We start from the raw sequence: 16,508 nt of genomic DNA, 5'->3' as shown, positions 1-16,508 counted from the left end.
TCAGTACTCCCATAGTGCAGATAGAATTCAGTGCTCCCATAGTGCAGATAGAATTCAGTGCTCTCATAGTGCAGATAGAATTCATAGCACAATTTAGAATTCAGTGGAATTACTAAATAATACATTCAATATTTTCAATAGGATTTGTGCACCAGGAGAATCTCTAGCACATAACTTTGAGGGCGCTATTGACCACCATGAATTTCCAAAAGTGTATCTCGATAGAACTTCTTCTATGAAAGTGTCTGTCAAGTCATTACCACGGCAAAAGACTATACCAAGTCTTACTTGCATTGTACCACATACGGATAAAGATGACGATGATGATGTCACTAGCGATCTGATATGTGAAGGATTTACTGTAGAACCGTTGCTGTTACATGAAGCAGAAAAGCAAGGAGCCAAACGCAAACAATGTAGACCTGTTGCTATAGGTATCCAAGAAGGGAAAACAAATAACACTACATGTGAAGAGAAATACCAAACCAACATTCCAGTACGAAAAAAGAGTCAACAAATGGACATTCTTCCTAGAGTAAAGAAACAACAAACTAACAAATATGATTTGTACGATTCATACAGTACCTATAATGCAATGCAACCTGAATATGGTGAAAAGAAACAACAAACTAGTAAATATGATTTGTATGATTCATATAGTACCCACAATGCAATGCAAACTGAAAATGGTGAAAAGAAACAACAAACTAGGAAATATGATTTGTATGATTCATATAGTACCCACAATGCAATGCAAACTGAAAATGGTAAAAAGAAACAACAAACTAGGAAATATGATTTGTATGGTTCATACAGTAATCACAATGCAATGCAAACTGAATATGGAGGGGAAATCTCGTCCATTTATGCAAATAACCCAGATGACATCGAACGTTGTCTAGACGAACTGTGTCTTAAAGACAAGCGTGAGGTTTTCCAAAAACATGAACACAAAGAAAAACTTGCATACAAAAATGAAGATGGGGATTTCTGGTTATTCAGACGCAAGGGGAGGACTTTACAAGGGACTCTCGAAAATGTACAGAAACAAACAAGTTCTCTTTTAAATACTGTTTTAAGACGAATTACTGACAAAAAACAACCACAAGAAGAACATGCCAACGAGTCTAGTAAAAAATGCGACAATCAGTTTAAGGTCAAATCAAATATCCAGGACAACCCTGCTCAATCTGCAGTCAAACCAGATATTCAGAATAGCCATGCTGAGTCTGCAGTCAAACCAGATATTCAGAACAACCTTGCTCAGTCTGTAGTTAAACCAGATATTCAGGATAACTTTTCACAGTCTGTAGTCAAACCGGATATTCAGGATAGCCATGCTGAGTCTGATTATCATGTGAAGCAGGAAGTTGAGGAGGAAACCTGCCAAATGCAGAATGGAGACTCCCTACAAAGGTCAGGTCAAATATTACATGACTTATCAAATGGTGCTCAATATAAGGTGCTGAATCAAGATTTTGACTCTCAGCCACTATGGCAACCACCACAAAAGTGTGGATGTGATTACAAGAGTTTAGAGGATTCCAATGACGATAGCCAATCGGATTGTGACAAATGCTGCAAAGACCAAATAGAGAATACACCATGCTATAATTCAGAGTATAGTCCATGTCAATATACGGAGGAAGAACTCAACACTCCTCATAAGGTAAGAAAGCTTTCACAACAATCAAAATCAAGGATTTATTGGGGGTATGCAACTTAGGTACCCTGAATGGCATAGAAATGTAAAATATGACAGAAACTGTGGTCCATTATTAAATGAGTTAGTGAAAAGTCCACATTTAACAAAGGAACCCAGCCATCTATGAAATCAAAGGAATTTAGCCATCTATGAAATCAAAGGAATTTAGCCATCTATGAAATCAAAGGGATTTAGCCATCTATGAAATCAAAGGAATTTAGTTATCTATGAAATCAAAGGAATTTATTTATCTATGAATTCAAAGGAATTTAGTTATCTATGAAAACAAGGGAATTTAGCCATCTATGAATTCAAAGGAATTTAGTTATCTATGAAAACAAGGGAATTTAGCCATCTATGAATTCAAAGGAATTTAGCCATCTATGAAATCAAAGGAATTTAGCCATCTATGAAATCAAAGGGATTTAGCCATCTATGAAATCAAAGGAATTTAGTTATCTATGAAATCAAAGGAATTTAGTTATCTATGAAAACAAGGGAATTTAGCCATCTATGAATTCAAAGGAATTTAGCCATCTATGAAATCAAAGGAATTTAGCCATCTATGAAAACAAGGGAATTTAGCCATCTATGAATTCAAAGGAATTTAGCCATCTATGAAATCAAAGGAATTTAGTTATCTATGAAATCAAAGGAATTTAGCCATCTATGAATTCAAAGGAATTTAGCCATCTATGAATTCAAAGGAATTTAGCCATCTATGAAATCAAAGGAATTTAGCCATCTATGAATTCAAAGGAATTTAGCCATCTATGAATTCAAAGGAATTTAGCCATCTATGAATTCAAAGGAATTTAGCCATCTATGAATTCAAAGGAATTTAGCCATCTATAAAATCAAAAGAATTTAGCCATCTATGAAATCAAAGGAATTTAGCCATCTATGAAATCAAAGGAATTTAGCCATCTATGAAATCAAAGGAATTTAGCCATCTATAAAATCAAAAGAATTTAGCCATCTATGAAATCAAAGGAATTTAGCCATCTATGAAATCAAAGGAATTTAGCCATCTATGAAATCAAAGGAATTTAGCCATCTATGAATTCAAAGGAATTTAGCCATCTATGAATTCAAAGGAATTTAGCCATCTATGAAATCAAAAGAATTTAGCCATCTATGAAATCAAAGGAATTTAGCCATCTATGAAATCAAGGGATTTAGCCATCTATGAATTCAAAGGAATTTAGCCATCTATGAAATCAAAGGAATTTAGCCATCTATAAAATCAAAGGAATTTAGCCATCTATAAAATCAAAAGAATTTAGCCATCTATGAATTCAAAGGAATTTAGCCATCTATGAATTCAAAGGAATTTAGCCATCTATGAAATCAAAGGAATTTAGCCATCTATAAAATCAAAAGAATTTAGCCATCTATGAATTCAAAGGAATTTAGCCATCTATGAATTCAAAGGAATTTAGCCATCTATGAATTCAAAGGAATTTAGCCATCTATGAAATCAAAAGAATTTAGCCATCTATGAAATCAAAGGAATTTAGCCATCTATGAAATCAAAGGAATTTAGCCATCTATGAAATCAAGGGATTTAGCCATCTATGAATTCAAAGGAATTTAGCCATCTATGAATTCAAAGGAATTTAGCCATCTATGAAATCAAAGGAATTTAGCCATCTATGAATTCAAAGGAATTTAGCCATCTATGAATTCAAAGGAATTTTGCCATCTATGAATTCAAAGGAATTTAGCCATCTATGAAATCAAAGGAATTTAGCCATCTATGAATTCAAAGGAATTTAGCCATCTATGAATTCAAAGGAATTTAGCCATCTATGAAATCAAAGGAATTTAGCCATCTATGAAATCAAAGGAATTTAGCCATCTATGAATTCAAAGGAATTTAGCCATCTATGAAATCAAAGGAATTTAGCCATCTATGAAATCAAAGGAATTTAGCCATCTATGAAATCAAAGGAATTTAGCCATCTATGAATTCAAAGGAATTTAGCCATCTATGAAATCAAAGGAATTTAGCCATCTATGAAATCAAAGGAATTTAGCCATCTATGAATTCAAAGGAATTTAGCCATCTATGAATTCAAAGGAATTTAGCCATCTATGAATTCAAAGGAATTTAGCCATCTATAAAATCAAAAGAATTTAGCCATCTATGAAATCAAAGGAATTTAGCCATCTATGAAATCAAAGGAATTTAGCCATCTATGAAATCAAAGGAATTTAGCCATCTATAAAATCAAAAGAATTTAGCCATCTATGAAATCAAAGGAATTTAGCCATCTATGAATTCAAAGGAATTTAGCCATCTATAAAATCAAAAGAATTTAGCCATCTATGAAATCAAAGGAATTTAGCCATCTATGAAATCAAAGGAATTTAGCCATCTATGAAATCAAAGGAATTTAGCCATCTATAAAATCAAAAGAATTTAGCCATCTATGAAATCAAAGGAATTTAGCCATCTATGAAATCAAAGGAATTTAGCCATCTATGAAATCAAAGGAATTTAGCCATCTATGAATTCAAAGGAATTTAGCCATCTATGAATTCAAAGGAATTTAGCCATCTATGAAATCAAAAGAATTTAGCCATCTATGAAATCAAAGGAATTTAGCCATCTATGAAATCAAAGGAATTTAGCCATCTATGAAATCAAGGGATTTAGCCATCTATGAATTCAAAGGAATTTAGCCATCTATGAATTCAAAGGAATTTAGCCATCTATGAAATCAAAGGAATTTAGCCATCTATAAAATCAAAGGAATTTAGCCATCTATAAAATCAAAAGAATTTAGCCATCTATGAATTCAAAGGAATTTAGCCATCTATGAATTCAAAGGAATTTAGCCATCTATGAAATCAAAGGAATTTAGCCATCTATAAAATCAAAAGAATTTAGCCATCTATGAATTCAAAGGAATTTAGCCATCTATGAATTCAAAGGAATTTAGCCATCTATGAATTCAAAGGAATTTAGCCATCTATGAAATCAAAAGAATTTAGCCATCTATGAAATCAAAGGAATTTAGCCATCTATGAAATCAAAGGAATTTAGCCATCTATGAAATCAAGGGATTTAGCCATCTATGAATTCAAAGGAATTTAGCCATCTATGAATTCAAAGGAATTTAGCCATCTATGAAATCAAAGGAATTTAGCCATCTATGAATTCAAAGGAATTTAGCCATCTATGAATTCAAAGGAATTTTGCCATCTATGAATTCAAAGGAATTTAGCCATCTATGAAATCAAAGGAATTTAGCCATCTATGAATTCAAAGGAATTTAGCCATCTATGAATTCAAAGGAATTTAGCCATCTATGAAATCAAAGGAATTTAGCCATCTATGAAATCAAAGGAATTTAGCCATCTATGAATTCAAAGGAATTTAGCCATCTATGAAATCAAAGGAATTTAGCCATCTATGAAATCAAAGGAATTTAGCCATCTATGAAATCAAAGGAATTTAGCCATCTATGAATTCAAAGGAATTTAGCCATCTATGAAATCAAAGGAATTTAGCCATCTATGAAATCAAAGGAATTTAGCCATCTATGAATTCAAAGGAATTTAGCCATCTATGAATTCAAAGGAATTTAGCCATCTATGAAATCAAAGGAATTTAGCCATCTATGAATTCAAAGGAATTTAGCCATCTATGAAATCAAAGGAATTTAGCCATCTATGAAATCAAAGGAATTTAGCCGTCTATGAAATCAAGGGATTTAGCCATCTATGAATTCAAAGGAACCCAGCCATCTATGAAATCAAAGGAATTTAGCCATCTATAAAAACAAAAGAATTATTCATTTGTAAAAACAATACAATTTACTAACTGCTGCTTATTTGACTGTGCATAAAGTGTACTCTATTTTAATACCCTTCATTTATTTGACAGTATGAAGACCGTGGTATGATTCGTAGTAAGACCTCACCAGCATTAGCCAGTCTATTACGTAAATCATTTGTAGATGGTAACCCATGTAACACTGTCTTTCATCCTAAAACTGGACTTCCTATCAATTCCAGCCCGGTAAGTCTCAAATATATCATAGTACTACTGTTTCCAACTATATACATTTTTAATGCACATAGCACTGTTTGTATTCATTATGGTAATCAGCAAGACATTCTTCAATAAAGATAGAATAACCTGATGACAATCAGCCCACAACCCACTATCACCATCAGTCAGATTGTGGGTTTATGCCCTGTACACTCAGCATCAGGGAGATTGTGGGATTATCGTATGTGCACTGGGGTGTCCATCACCATCAGGGAGATTATGAAATTATCCGATGTCCACTGGAATGTCCATTGCTAACAGGGAGATTGCAAGTGTATCCTCTGTACGCTCAGTCGTCTAATATCATAAGGGAGATTGTGGGTTTATTCCTTGTACACTCAGGTGTCCATCACCATCAGGGAGATTGTGGGTTTATTCCTTGTACACTCAGGTGTCCATCGCCATCAGGGAGATTGTGGGTTTATCCCCTGTACAATCAGGTGTCCATTGCCATCAGGGAGATTGTGGGTTTATCCCCTGTACAATCAGGTGTCCATTGCCATCAAGGGGATTGTGGGTTTATTCCCTGTACACTCGGGTATCCATCACCATCAGGGAGATTGTGGGTTTATCCCCTGTGCAATCAGGTGTCCATCACCATCAGAGAGATTGTGGGTTTATCCCCTGTACAATCAGGTGTCCATTGCCATCAGGGAGATTGTGGGTTTATTCCTTGTACACTCAGGTGTCCATTGCCATCAGGGAGATTGTGGGTTTATTCCTTGTACACTCAGATGTCCATTGCCATCAGGGAGATTGTGGGTTTATTCCTTGTACACTCAGGTGTCCATTGCCATCAGGGAGATTGTGGGTTTATTCCTTGTACACTCAGGTGTCCATTGCCATCAGGGAGATTGTGGATTTATTCCTTGTACACTCAGGTGTCCATTGCCATCAGGGAGATTGTGGGTTTATTCCTTGTACACTCAGGTGTCCATTGCCATCAGGGAGATTGTGGGTTTATTCCTTGTACACTCAGGTGTCCATTGCCATCAGGGAGATTGTGGGTTTATTCCTTGTACACTCAGGGGTCCATTGCCATCAGGGAGATTGTGGGTTTGTGGGTTTATTCCTTGTACACCCAGGTGTCCATTGCCATCAGGGTGATTGTGGGTTTATTTCTTGTACACTTGGATGACCATCAGGGAGATGGTGGGTTTATTCCTTGTACACTCAGGTGTTCATTATCATCAGGGTGATTGTGGGTTTATTCCTTGTACACTCAGGTGCCCATTGCCATCAGGGAGATTGTGGGTTTATTCCTTGTACACTCAGGTGTCCATTGCCATCAGGGAGATTGTGGGTTTATTCCTTGTACACTCAGGTGCCCATTGCCATCAGGGAGATTGTGGGTTTATTCCTTGTACACTCAGGTGTTCATTATCATCAGGGTGATTGTGGGTTTATTCCTTGTACACTCAGGTGCCCATTGCCATCAGGGAGATTGTGGGTTTATTCTTTGTACACTCAGGTGTTCATTATCATCAGGGTGATTGTGGGTTTATTTTTTGTACACTTGGATGACCATCAGGGAGATGGTGGGTTTAACCCTTATCCTGCCAGCTTCATGTAATTTTACATTGACCAAATAAGGGTTAAACTCCTACACAATCAGCAGAGAACCCACTTGTTGACAACAGTGATATTGTTGTCACAATAATTGATAAGGGATGATTAGAAATTTTCTGCCCATTAAATTAATTATTATTTTATTTGTTTTCAGGCACCGCCTCGTAGAATAAACAGAAACAGTTATGACTTTGATCAATCAATGACAAATCTTAACAATATGGACTATGATCAGGGGTAAGTAGAATAAGGTCAGTGATTTGTAATAAGGATGAGGTCAGTGATTTGTATCATGGAAGAGGTCAGTGATTTGTATCATGGAAGAGGTCAGTGATTTGTATCATGGAAGAGGTCAGTGATTTGTATCATGGAAGAGGTCAGTGATTTGTATCATGGAAGAGGTCAGTGATTTGTATCATGGAAGAGATCAGTGATTTGTATCATGGAAGAAGTCAGTGATTTGTATCATGGAAGAGGTCAGTGATTTGTATCATGGAAGAGGTCAGTGATTTGTATCATGGAAGAGGTCAGTGGTTTTGTATCATGGAAGAGGTCAGTGGTTTTGTATCATGGAAGAGGTCAGTGGTTTTGTATCATGGAAGAGGTCAGTGATTTGTATCATGGAAGAGGTCAGTGGTTTTGTATCATGGAAGAGGTCAGTGGTTTTGTATCATGGAAGAGGTCAGTGGTTTTGTGTCATGGAAGAGGTCAGTGGTTTTGTGTCATGGAAGACTCTTCCATGACACAAAACCACTGACCTCTTCAAGAGGTCAGTGGTTTTGTATCATAGATTAGGTCAGTGGATTTGTATCAGGGATGAGGTCAGTGATTTGTATCAGGGATGAGGTCAGTGAATACTGTCAATTATGTATATATAATTTGTGTCCATGTCAATGTTTCAATGAATGTTGTGATTTATTTCAGATGTGTTTTTAACAGACCACTGAGTGCATCTACAAAACTACTGAGTAAAAGTGCACCAGCATCTACTACCTCATTACTGGGAAACTTTGAGGTCAGTCTGTTATGTGGGATTAGTGTACTCAGTGTGCCCATTATGCTTCATAGGGAAACCATATGTAACAATCCATTCCATTGGCCTGTTTACACAGGGAACTTATGTTACATGTATTCTTATTGGTCATCATGGATTTTCAAGTCCAGTGTGTGAACCTGTTTTTGTGTCATGTGGATTTCAGTTTTTGTGTTTATTTTGGATTATTGAATTATATCTTTTAATTTCAGGAGAGTGTGTTGAATGGTAGATTAGAGCCTGTTGGTACAGTGGATGGTTTCAGTGCTGATATCGGTGCTAGTGGTACATTCTGTCCTAAACACATAATACTTCCAGTCAATGCATACTTCTTTGATATCTCAGATGACAATGCACCATCACCATATTTGGTAAGTAAATTTCCATATTAGGAAAGTGTTGAATGGTAGATTAGAGCCTGTTGGTACAGTGGATGGTTTCAGTGCTGATATTGGTGCTAGTGGTACATTCTGTCCTAAACACATAATACTTCCAGTCAATGCATACTTCTTTGATATCTCAGATGACAATGCACCATCACCATATTTGGTAAGTAAATTTCCATATTAGGAAAGTGTTGAATGGTAGATTAGAGCCTGTTGGTACAGTGGATGGTTTCAGTGCTGATATCGGTGCTAGTGGTACATTCTGTCCTAAACACATAATACTTCCAGTCAATGCATACTTCTTTGATATCTCAGATGACAATGCACCATCACCATATTTGGTAAGTAAATTTCCATATTAGGAAAGTGTTGAATGGTACAGTGGTTTATATTTTATTTATTATATTTGGGTTATATTTGTTTATTGTTTTTATTTGACAGGGTCATATTTGTCTGAAGTCTCTTGGTAGGAAAGGATATCACGTACCAAAGAAGGGAACAGTACAGATAGTAAGTACATTGGATTCACAAATGGTAGAAGATTGTGAATGTCATAAAAAAAATGTACATGATTGGTTTACCAGTAAGCCAATCAGAAAATGCCTAATGATTTACTGAGTGATTCACAGATGATGCATAAAAAATTGTGAATGTCATGTAAGGAATGTACATGATTGGGTACCAGTAAGCCAATCAGAGAGTGCCTAATGATTTACTGAGTGATTCACAAATGGTGGAAGATTGTGAATGTCATGTAAGTGTGTACATGATTGGTTTACCAGTAAGCCAATCAGAGAGTGCCTTAATGATTTACTGAGTGATTCACAAATGATGCATAGAAGATTGTGAATGTCATAAAAGAATGTACATGATTGGTTTACAGTAAGCCAATCAGAGAGTGCCTAATGATTTACTGAGTGATTCACAAATGATGCATAGAAGATTGTGAATGTCATGTAAAAATGTACATGATTGGGTTACCAGTAAGCCAATCAGAAAGTGCCTAATGATTTACAAGTGATTCACAAATGGTGGAAGATTGTAACCGTCATAAAAGAATGTACATGATTGGTTTACCAGTAATCCAATCAGAGAGTGCCTAATGATTTACTGAGTGATTCACAAAATACATAGAAGATTGTGAATGTCATGCAAGAATGTACATGATTGGGTTACCAGTAATCCAATCAGAGAGTGCCTTAATGATTTACTGAGTAATTCACAAATGACACATAGAAGATTGTGAATGTCATGCAAGAATGTACATGATTGGGTTACCAGTAATCCAATCAGAAAGTGCCTTAATGATTTACTGAGTAATTCATAAATGACACATAGAAGATTGTGAATGTCATGCAAGAATGTACATGATTGGGTACCAGTAAGCCGATCAGAGAGTGCCTTAATGATTTACTGAGTAATTCACAAATGATGCATAGAAAATTGTGAATGTCATGTAAGGAATGTACATGATTGGGTACCAGTAAGCCGATCAGAGAGTGCCTTAATGATTTACTGAGTAATTCATAAATGACGCATAGAAGATTGTGAATGCCATGTAAAAATGTACATGATTGGGTTACCAGTAAGCCAATCAGAAAGTGCCTAATGATTTACAAGTGATTCACAAATGGTGGAAGATTGTAACTGTCATAAAAGAATGTACATGATTGGTTTACCAGTAATCCAATCAGAGAGTGCCTAATGATTTACAAGTGATTCACAAATGGTGGAAGATTGTAACCGTCATGTAAGAATGTACATGATTGGGTTACCAGTAAGCCAATCAGAAAGTGCCTAATGATTTACAAGTGATTCAGAAATGGTGGAAGATTGTGAATGTCATGTAAGAATGTACATGATTGGATTACCAATAAGCCAATCAGAAAGTGCCTTGATGATTTACTGAGTGCAGTAAATACTAAAAATGTATCTGATTGGCTATTTTAATTCATGATTTCTCTGATTATTCAGTTGAAACCCATCATCAATTCTATTTTGTATTTATTGCAGACATTGTTCAACCCAAATAAAACTGTGGTTAAAATGTTTGTTGTAATTTACAATCTTGAAGATATGCCAACGAACTGTCAGACATTTATTCGTCAGCGAACCTACTATATGCCTAGCAATGCAGCCTTGGATGATGATGACAGTGTTCGAGAATTACGATACCTCATTCATCTCAGGTAAGTTGTCACTGCTCCAATCAAAATGGAACATTCAGTGATGATGATGATGATGACAGAATTATGATACTGTAATATACTTTATTTTAGCTGGAATCAATTTTCGCTGAAAAGACTTTTTTGATGTTTTGTATGAAATTTATTTTCACTGATTTTTCAATGATAAAGTTCAATGTAAAAAAATAGCAAAAAAGTATATTTGCTGGAATTTATTTTCACTGAATCATTCCTTCAGCCAAAATAGAGAAAATAAAGTATTTTACAGGATCTCATTCATCTCAGGTAAGTTGGAATCAAATTGAAATATTCTTTATCTTCCATCAACAAAGTCTATGTTGTCAATTGAAATGTGAAAAACGCAAGATATTAGTTTTTTTTAGCTCCGCTGTCGACTTTGTCGAGCGGGGCTTATCATATGAGTGATTGTCCGTCGTCGTTCGTGTCAATGTTTTACTTTTTCGACTTCTTCTTGAAAATTACATTTTGTAATGATATCTTTAATTCTCTAATTTTAGTGAATATTTTTGTCATTTTTGGTAAAAAGTGATATTTTCGACTTCTTGTTAAAAAACGCAAGTCCAATTGCTTTTATATTACATATATAGGTACTACATGTGGACCTCTCTCAGATTTGTTCATTTTGTGATGATATCTTTAATTCTCTAATTTTGGTGAATATTTTTGTCATTTTTGGTAAAAAGTGATATTTTCGACTTCTTGTTGAAAACCGCAAGTTTGATTGCTTTTATAATACATATATATATATGTACTACATGAGGACCTCTTTCAGATTTGTTAATTTCGTTGTGAAATCTTCAATTATTTAATTTTGATGATTATTTTTGTCATTTTTGGTGAAAAGTGATATTTTTGTCTTCTTGTTGAAAACCGCAAGTTTGATTGCTTTTATATTACATATATAGGTACTACATGTGGACTTCTTTCAGATTTGTCCCGTTGCTTTATATATATATATATTGTTCATTTTCTAATGATATCTTCAGTCCTTTAATAGTGATGTGCATGGTTAACAGCAGAGCTATCTCAGCCGACAGGCTGCTTGTTTGTTTTCTTGGCTCCAGATTTTCGATTTTATTTCATTCTAATTGAATCTATAGAGACAGTATGATAATTATCTATGTGTGTGTGTGAAGGCCAAATTATGTTTCACCCTGCACTTCCATATTCAATGCTGATTGGTAGACAGATTATGAATACTGTCATCACTCCTTATAAGAAAATGAAACTATCACTGGGGAAATGTGTGTTTAAAATTATGGGATGTAACTATTTGGATTTATTGGGTCTTAGACTGTTTGTCTGGCATTGTGTATGAAGAATATGCATGACTTTATTAGAGACACTATTCAAAACTTTTACCATAGCAACTAAAATTCATACAAACAATCAAGTAATTTAAATGTTTATTTGTTTCTGTAGGTTTATGAGTACAAAGTCTGGTCATATATATTTACATACAGATATAAGACTGATATTTGCAAGACATCGATCAGATATGGACTCTGGTTATACTGAGTATGAACTCAAGTCTTTTACCGAAATGCCAAGTAATCCAAAGTTTTCTCCAAAAAAATAAAGAATTTTTGTCACAAATGTCTGTCAACATTACTATAAATAAGTCGGTGGTATGGGTGTATGGAGGGGTACTATCACCTTAGAAAGTGACACCATATTATACCATATATCGTAATATTTTTCATACTGTCACCTTAGAAAGTGATATCATATTATACCATATATAGTAATAATTTGAATACTGTCATCTTAGAAAGTGATATCATATTATACCATATATGGTAATCATTTGGATACTGTCATCTTAGAAAGTGACACCATATTATACCATATATGGCAATCATTTGCATACTGTCATACTAGAAAGTGACACCATATTACACCATATATGGTAATCATTTGCATACTGTCATCTTAGAAAGTGACACCATATTATACCATATATGGTAATAATTTGAATACTGTCATCTTAGAAAGTGATATCATATTATACCATATATGGTAATCATTTGGATACTTTCATCTTAGAAAGTGACACCATATTATACCATAAATGGTAATCATTTGCATACTGTCATACTAGAAAGTGACACCATATTACACCATATATGGTAATCATTTGCATACTGTCATCTTAGAAAGTGACACCATATTATATCATATATGGTAATAATTTGAATACTGTCATCTTAGAAAGTGATATCATATTATACCATATATGGTAATAATTTGAATACTGTCATCTTAGAAAGTGACATCATATTATACCATATATGGTAATAATTTGCATACTGTCATACTAGAAAGTGACACCATATTACACCATGTATGGTAATCATTTGCATACTGTCATCTTAGAAAGTGATATCATATTATACCATATATGGTAATAATTTGAATACTGTCATCTTAGAAAGTGATATCATATTATACCATATATGGTAATAATTTGAATACTGTCATCTTAGAAAGTAACATCATATTATACCATATATGGTAATAATTTGCATACTGTCATCTTAGAAAGTGATATCATATTATACCATATATGGTAATCATTTGCATACTGTCATCTTAGAAAGTGACACCATATTATACCATATATGGTAATAATTTGCATACTGTCATCTTAGAAAGTGACACCATATTACACCATATATGGCAATCATTTGCATACTGTCATCTGAGAAAGTGACACCATATTACACTATATATGGTAATCATTTGCATACTGTCATCCTAGAAAGTGACATATCACACCATATATGGTAATCATTTGAATACTGTCATCTTAGAAAGTGATATCATATTATACCATATATGGTAATAATTTGCATACTGTCATCTTAGAACGTGACACCATATATGGTAATCATTTGCATACTGTCATCTTAGAAAGTGACACCATATATGGTAATCATTTGCATACTGTCATCTTAGAAAGTGACACCATATATGGTAATCATTTGCATACTGTCATCTTAGAAAGTGACACCATATATGGTAATCATTTGCATACTGTCAACTTATAAAGTGACATATCACACCATATATGGTAATCATTTGAATACTGTCATCTTAGAAAGTGATATCATATTATACCATATATGGTAATAATTTGCATACTATCATCTTATAAAGTGACACCATATATGGTAATCATTTGCATACTGTCAATTTAGAAAGTGACATATTACACCATATATGGTAATCATTTGCATACTGTCATCTTAGAAAGTGACACCATATATGGTAATCATTTGCATACTGTCATCTTATAAAGTGACACCATATATGGTAATCATTTGCATACTGTCAATTTAGAAAGTGACATATTACACCATATATGGTAATCATTTGCATACTGTCATCTTAGAAAGTGTCACCATATATGGTAATCATTTGCATACTGTCATCTTAGAAAGTGACACCATATATGGTAATCATTTGCATACTGTCAACATATAAAGTGACATATTACACTATATATGGTAATCATTTGCATGTTGTCAACTTATAAAGTGACATCATATTATACCATGTATGGTAATAATTTGAATACTGTCTTCTTTTAAGGAATGACATCTAGAAAGTACCATATATGGTAATCATCTGCATACTGTCTCCTTATAAGGAAGTACCATATATAGTAACCATTTGAGTATCACCCTTTAAAATATATTGACATTCATAGGTTACCATATATGGTTATTATTTGAATACTGAAAATATTAATACCATATACTATATGGTAATCATTTATTGCAGCTTTCTTATAAGGAAATGTGTTAATTTTATGTCCATGACATAATTACAAAATTACATTAAAAATTGTATCTGTGAAAAAATACAGGAAATTAAAAAATATTCCTGTGTGACTTTTTTTATCTCTAAATAATTTATTGATTGTAATTTAAAAATATAAATCTGAAAGTGTTTTCAAAATGCATGGTGTTTGAGGTCAAAGGTCAGTGAGAATTGCATCTTGTACTTCTACTGTGGAGTTTTAATGTTGTTTTTAGTGAAATTATGTAGACTTGTGTTATTGCCTTTTCACCACCAGTCCCTCTTTTAATCACAAAATAGTTTTGTTTATAATCTGCACTTTCCTTCAGAGATTAGTGCAAAAATAGCCAATTTTTTTGAGATAAAACTAAAAATTAACTCAAATTTTGGCTGTTGGTTCCAAATTAAGGGGTCATTTCTAGAAATATTGATAAATACAAGAAAAAATGTACGGAAAAATTTAGGCGATAGTCTGGTGGTAAAAAGGCTAATGATCTCAGTGGCTCTATCTTCTACAAATATGCGTTTCCTGGCAACTGTTTCTGTGAAACACAAATAATTTGCCTTGTGAAAGTCTTGGGTTTCTGTCTTAATTACAATTTGGTTTAGATGAGTTTTATGCTATATAGTTTCTATTTTTCTCTCTTCTTTATACATGTACACCAGTTCTCCCTCCCCTTTTCATTCTGCGTTTTCCGTCTCATTTCTCTCAATCTATTTGTTGTACCTATTTTTTCATCCAAAATTCATATGAAAAACTAAAGATGCAGTTAATATTTTACAAAATAATATGTAAATTGAAAACAAAGTGAGATATTATGGCTCAGTTTAATTTTCCAGTAAACAAACTGTGCTGTACAGATTAGTATTTAATTATTAATATATACTAAAGTATCAAAATATTATAAATATCTTTATATCTTGTTGCCATGGTAACATGTCTGTCGGCAAAGAATGCTAGAGTTCTCTCATTGGGTTCTTTGTATTTTCTCTATTAGTAGTGCATGTACTTACATAAATGACACAGGTGTATATGATCAAAACAAATCAAATTACAATAATCCAGTGCACAATCACTTTTGGTTTATGTTCTCATCTGTATTTTGGGGATGCGCTTCTAATAGAACAAATACAGTATATTTCACTATACCAACACTGTCCATTATAGACCCATACTCTACTGGACTGACATCCAACCAGTGCATCCTTAGCGATTCCTGTTGTCATGGTTATAGTGTAATTCATCCTATTAGGTAATATGCTTATTGTATAACTCTCAACTCTTTGTGAAGTTTTATTTATATGCTATTTATTGTTGTCTGCCTTGTAATTGTGTTGTGTACACTAACTGAAAATAAAACATAACAAGAATTGTCGTTATCGTAATTCAGATACAATGAACATGACCTTAGTATGTCGGTTATACTCAGTGCGCCCTCTAAGTCATGTCAGTTATTTAGTGGTTAACAGTGCGCCCTCTAAGTCCCAACCGAGTATGTCAGTTATTTAGTGGTTATCAGTGCGCCCTCTAAGTCCCAACGAGTATGTCAGTTATTTAGTGGTTATCAGTGCGCCCTCTAAGTCCCAACGAGTATGTCAGTTTAGTGGTTATCAGTGCGCTCTCTAAGCCGATATGATGTTATTAACACATGAAAATTTGTTGTGAAGCAACTACAGTTGTAATTCTGCTAATTCACTAGTGTCATAGCAACAGAAAAATCATACATTTGTGAAATGTTTT

General features: G+C 33.9%; 1 protein-coding gene across 1 annotated transcript in view; it reads left to right on the top strand.

Annotated features, from left to right (window-relative positions):
- Positions 1–16,168, top strand: part of LOC102808051 (atos homolog protein A-like) — a 30,902-nt gene extending 14,734 nt beyond the window's left edge. Inside the window, exons 5-12 of the mRNA XM_085494223.1 lie at positions 142–1,669; positions 5,601–5,735; positions 7,492–7,574; positions 8,262–8,352; positions 8,583–8,741; positions 9,198–9,266; positions 10,770–10,945; positions 12,386–16,168. Of these exons, the coding sequence (XP_085350349.1) occupies positions 142–1,669; positions 5,601–5,735; positions 7,492–7,574; positions 8,262–8,352; positions 8,583–8,741; positions 9,198–9,266; positions 10,770–10,945; positions 12,386–12,542 (2,398 nt within the window). The 3' untranslated portion in view covers positions 12,543–16,168. The remainder of the gene's footprint in view (positions 1–141; positions 1,670–5,600; positions 5,736–7,491; positions 7,575–8,261; positions 8,353–8,582; positions 8,742–9,197; positions 9,267–10,769; positions 10,946–12,385) is intronic.
- Positions 16,169–16,508: the final 340 nt, after the last annotated feature.

This window comes from Saccoglossus kowalevskii, chromosome 20 (assembly GCF_978046115.1).
Source record: "Saccoglossus kowalevskii chromosome 20, keSacKowa6.1, whole genome shotgun sequence".
Lineage (NCBI taxonomy): Eukaryota > Metazoa > Hemichordata > Enteropneusta > Harrimaniidae > Saccoglossus > Saccoglossus kowalevskii.
This window is presented reverse-complemented; position numbering and strand designations above follow the sequence as displayed.